This window comes from Sander vitreus, chromosome 3, assembly GCF_031162955.1.
Source record: "Sander vitreus isolate 19-12246 chromosome 3, sanVit1, whole genome shotgun sequence".
In the NCBI taxonomy this organism is placed as follows: Eukaryota; Metazoa; Chordata; class Actinopteri; order Perciformes; family Percidae; genus Sander; species Sander vitreus.
The window spans coordinates 26,738,767-26,743,766 of NC_135857.1; the positions used below are offsets into that span (position 1 = coordinate 26,738,767).

General features: G+C 48.2%; 2 protein-coding genes across 7 annotated transcripts in view; both read right to left on the reverse strand.

The window, feature by feature from the left end:
- Positions 1-5,000, reverse strand: part of LOC144515696 (SPRY domain-containing SOCS box protein 4-like) — a 188,602-nt gene that overhangs the window by 61,499 nt on the left and 122,103 nt on the right. The window lies entirely within an intron of this gene.
- cdc14ab (cell division cycle 14Ab) overlaps positions 799-5,000 on the reverse strand; it is a 24,514-nt gene continuing 20,312 nt past the window's right edge. Inside the window, exons 15-16 of the mRNA XM_078246731.1 lie at positions 1,766-2,039; positions 799-1,204 (exon numbers count right to left, since the gene is read on the reverse strand). Coding sequence (XP_078102857.1) covers positions 1,175-1,204; positions 1,766-2,039 — 304 coding nt within the window. The 3' untranslated portion in view covers positions 799-1,174. The remainder of the gene's footprint in view (positions 1,205-1,765; positions 2,040-5,000) is intronic.

Sequence of the window (5,000 nt, forward strand, 5' to 3'; positions counted from 1 at the left end):
ACAGAGAGGGGGCGGGGCCAGAGGAGAGGGGGAGGAGGGGGGGGAAGATGATGAAGAGAAGAGTACGAAGAGTTTTTGTTGTCATCGGCGGCGTAAAGATCGCTGAGAGAAGAGCTGGCCAATCGAGAGCTGAGGGGGGAGGAAACACAATATTACCACACACACACACGTGTACATCTATATATCAGTATCAGTGTCTCTGTACATCAGTATCAGTGTCTCTGTACATCAGTATCAGTGTCTCCGTGCATCTATATATCAGTATCAGTGTCTCTGTGCATCTATATATCAGTATCAGTGTCTCTGTGCATCTGTATCAGTGTCTCCGTGCATCTGTATCAGTGTCTCTGTACATCAGTATCAGTGTCTCTGTACATCAGTATCAGTGTCTCTGTATATCTGTATCAGTGTCTCTGTATATCTGTATCAGTGTCTCTGTGCATCTGTATCAGTGTCTCTGTGCATCTGTATCAGTGTCTCTGTGCATCTGTATCAGTGTCTCTGTGCATCTGTATCAGTGTCTCCGTGCATCTGTATCAGTGTCTCCGTGCATCTGTATCAGTGTCTCCGTGCATCTGTATCAGTGTCTCCGTACATCTGTATCAGTGTCTCCGTGCATCTGTATCAGTGTCTCCGTGCATCTGTAAATCTGTATCAGTGTCTCCGTGCATCTGTATCAGTGTCTCCGTGCATCTGTATCAGTGTCTCTGTACATCTATATATCTGTATCAGTGTCTCTGTACATCTGTATCAGTGTCTCTGTACATCTGTATATCTGTATCAGTGTCTCAGCACACACAGAGACAGACAGACCTGAGTTTAGCTGCTGACATTAAATCTTTGGTTCTTTCTGCTTTAACAGTTATTATTATTATTATTATTATTATTATTATTGCTTGACCAATCACAATCAACCTGCTGGTTAACCGGTCAGAGACAGGAAGTAAATACTGTAACCATGACGACAGAGAGAGCCATCATCATCAGCTGATCCTTCAGTTTATCAAAAACGCTCAAAAAGAAAAAATAATGTTAGAAATATAAAATCTGTTGCTCTGTATCTAAATATATCTTCTCCTTTAATCTTCTCTCTCCTGCTGCTTCCTCAGTTCCCTTTGAGCGCCCCACACAGAGGGCATTGTGGGTAATGAGTCCTCAGGTCAGATCTGTAGTTCTAGTACTGGATGTAGTCAGACTGAAGAGACTGGAAGACAAAACAAAGACGACATTATTCAAAAAAGGTGAAAAGATATAAACACCAGAGCAGGGGGAATGAGAGGGGGGAGACACCAGAGCAGGGGGAATGAGAGGGGGGAGACACCAGAGCAGGGGGGAATGAGAGGGGGGAGACACCAGAGCAGGGAGGGAATGAGAGAGAGAACACCAGAGCAGGGGGGAATGAGAGGGGGGAACACCAGAGCAGGGGGGAATGAGAGGGGGGGACACCAGAGCAGGGGGGAATGAGAGGGGGGAACACCAGAGCAGGGGGGAATGAGAGGGGGGGAACACCAGAGCAGGGGGGGGAATGATGGGGGGGAACACCAGAGCAGGGGGAATGATGGGGGGGAACACCAGAGCAGGGGGAATGAGAGGGGGGGGAGACACCAGAGCAGGAGGAATGAGAGGGGGAAACACCAGAGCAGGGGGAATGAGAGAGGGAACACCAGAGCAGGGGGAATGATGGGGGGGAACACCAGAGCAGAGGCTTTTCCTCTCCAAAAATGTAAGAATTAAACCAATCAGCAGAGAGGGGGGCGGGACTTACAGGTATGGAGCGGCTCAGGTAGCGTCCTGACGGCCCCGGGCCCCTGTAGGCGCTGTAGTCCTGAGGCCCCGCCCTGCTGCTGTATGGACCAGTGTTATTGTTCACCTCGTGCTGCGCGCTGCTGCTGCGAGGGCTGTTGCCATAGCGACAGAGAGGGGGCGGGGCCAGAGGAGAGGGGGAGGAGGGGGGAAGATGATGAAGAGAAGAGTACGAAGAGTTTTTGTTGTCATCGGCGGCGTAAAGATCGCTGAGAGAAGAGCTGGCCAATCGAGAGCTGGGGGGGGGGGGAGGAAACACAATATTACCACACACACACGTGTGTACATCTGTATCAGTGTCTCTGTACATCAGTATCAGTGTCCAGTGTCTCTGTACATCAGTATCAGTGTCTCTGTACATCAGTATCAATATAACAGTGTCTCAGTACATCTGTATCAGTGTCTCAGTACATCTGTATCAGTGTCTCAGTACATCTATATATCAGTATCAGTGTCTCTGTACATCAGTATCAGTGTCTCTGTACATCTATATATCAGTATCAGTGTCTCAGTACATCTATATATCAGTGTCAGTGTCTCCGTGCATCTATATATCAGTGTCAGTGTCTCCGTGCATCTGTATCAGTGTCTCTGTGCATCTGTATCAGTGTCTCCGTGCATCTGTATCAGTGTCCAGTGTCTCTGTACATCAGTATCAGTGTCTGTGTCTCTGTACATCTATATAGTATCAGTGTCTCTGTACATCAGTATCAGTGTCTCTGTACATCAGTATCAGTGTCTCAGTGCATCTGTACATCAGTATCAGTGTCTCTGTACATCAGTATCAGTGTCTCTGTACATCAGTATCAGTGTCTCTGTACATCTATATATCAGTATCAGAGCAATACGTAACCGAACGGAAGAGACAGACAGACCTGAGTTTCAGCTGCTGACATTAAATCTTTGGTTCTGTGCTGTAACAGTTATTATTATTATTATTATTATTATTGCTGTGACCAATCACAATCAACCTGCTGGTTAACCGGTCGGAGACTAGAGCAGTACTGTAACCATGGCGACAGAGAGCCATCATCATCAGCTGATCCTTCAGTTTATCAAAACGCTCAAAAGATAATGTTAGAAATATAAAATCTGTTGCTCTGTATCTAAATATATCTTCTCCTTTAATCTTCTCTCTCCTGCTGCTTCCTCAGTTTCCCTTTGAGCGCACAGAGGGCATTGTGGGTAATGAGTCCTCAGGTCAGATCTGTAGTTCTAGTACTGGATGTAGTCAGGCTATGAAGGACTGGAAGACAAAACAAAGACTGACATTATTCCAAAAGGTGAAAGGTATAAACACCAGAGCAGAAGGAGATGAGAGACACACCAGGCAGGAGACGAGGGAACACCAGAGCAGGGGGGAATGAGAGGGGGGAAACACCAGAGCAGGGGGGGGAATGAGAGGGGGGAAACACCAGAGCAGGGGGGAATGAGAGGGGGGGGAAACACCAGAGCAGGGGGGAATGAGAGGGGGGGGAAACACCAGAGCAGGGGGGAATGAGAGGGGGGGGAAACACCAGAGCAGGGGGGAATGAGAGGGGGGGGAAACACCAGAGCAGGGGGGAATGAGAGGGGGGAAACACCAGAGCAGGGGGGGGAATGAGAGGGGGGGGAAACACCAGAGCAGGGGGGGAATGAGAGGGGGGGGAAACACCAGAGCAGGGGGGAATGAGAGGGGGGAAACACCAGAGCAGGGGGGAATGAGAGGGGGGGGAAACACCAGAGCAGGGGGAATGAGAGGGGGGAAACACCAGAGCAGGGGGGAATGAGAGGGGGGGAAACACCAGAGCAGGGGGAACGAGAGGGAAACACACCAGAGCAGACATGAGAGGGAGGGAGACACCAGAGCAGAATGAGAGACACCAGAGCAGGAGGAATGAGAGAGAGAAACACCAGAGCAGGAGGAATGAGAGGGGGAACACCAGAGCAGGAGGAATGATGGGGGAACACCAGAGCAGAGGAATGATGAACACCAGAGCTTTTCCTCTCCAAAAATGTAAGAATTAAACCAATCAGCAGAGAGAGCGGGACTTACATAGGTATGGATGCGGCTCAGGTGACGCGTCCTGACGTGCCCCGGGCCCCTGTAGGCGCTGTAGTCCTGAGGCCCCGCCCTGCTGCTGTATGGCACCAGTGTTATTGTTCACCTCGTGCTGCGCGCTGCTGCTGCGAGGGCTGCTGCCATAAGCGACAGAGAGAGCGGGCCAGAGGAGAGAGGAGAAGATGATGAAGAGAAGAGTCACGAAGAGTTTTTGTTGTCATCGGCGCGTAAAGATCGCTGGAGAGAAGAGCTGTGCCGACCGAGAGCTGAGGGGGGAGAAACACAATACTACCACACACACACACGTGTACATCTGTATATCATGTATCAGTGTCTCTGTACATCTAGTATCAGTGTCTCTGTACATCAGTATCAGTGTCTCTGTGCATCTGTATCAGTGTCTCCGTGCATCTGTATCAGTGTCTCCGTACATCTGTATCAGTGTCTCCGTACATCTGTATCAGTGTCTCTGTACATCAGTATCAGTGTCTCTGTACATCTGTATCAGTGTCTCCGTACATCTGTATCAGTGTCTCTGTACGTCTGTATCAGTGTCTCCGTGCATCTGTATCAGTGTCTCCGTACATCTGTATCAGTGTCTCCGTACATCTGTATCAGTGTCTCTGTACATCTGTATCTGTATCAGTGTCTCTGTACATCTATATATCAGTATCAGTGTCTCTGTACATCAGTATCAGTGTCTCAGTACATCTGTATCAGTGTCCAGTGTCTCTGTACATCAGTATCAGTATCTCTGTACATCAGTATCAGTGTCTCTGTACATCAGTATCAGTGTCTCTGTACATCAGTATCAGTGTCTCTGTACATCTATATATCAGTATCAGTGTCTCTGTACATCTATATATCAGTGTCTCTGTACATCTATATATCAGTATCAGTGTCTCTGTACATCTGTATCAGTGTCTCAGTACATCTGTATCAGTGTCTCTGTACATCTATATATCAGTATCAGTGTCTCTGTACATCTATATATCAGTATCAGTGTCTCAGTACATCAGTATCAGTGTCTCAGTACATCAGTATCAGTGTCTCTGTACATCTGTATCAGTGTCTCTGTACATCTATATATCAGTATCAGTGTCTCTGTACATCAGTGTCAGTGTCTCTGTACATCAGTGTCAGTGTCTCTGTACAT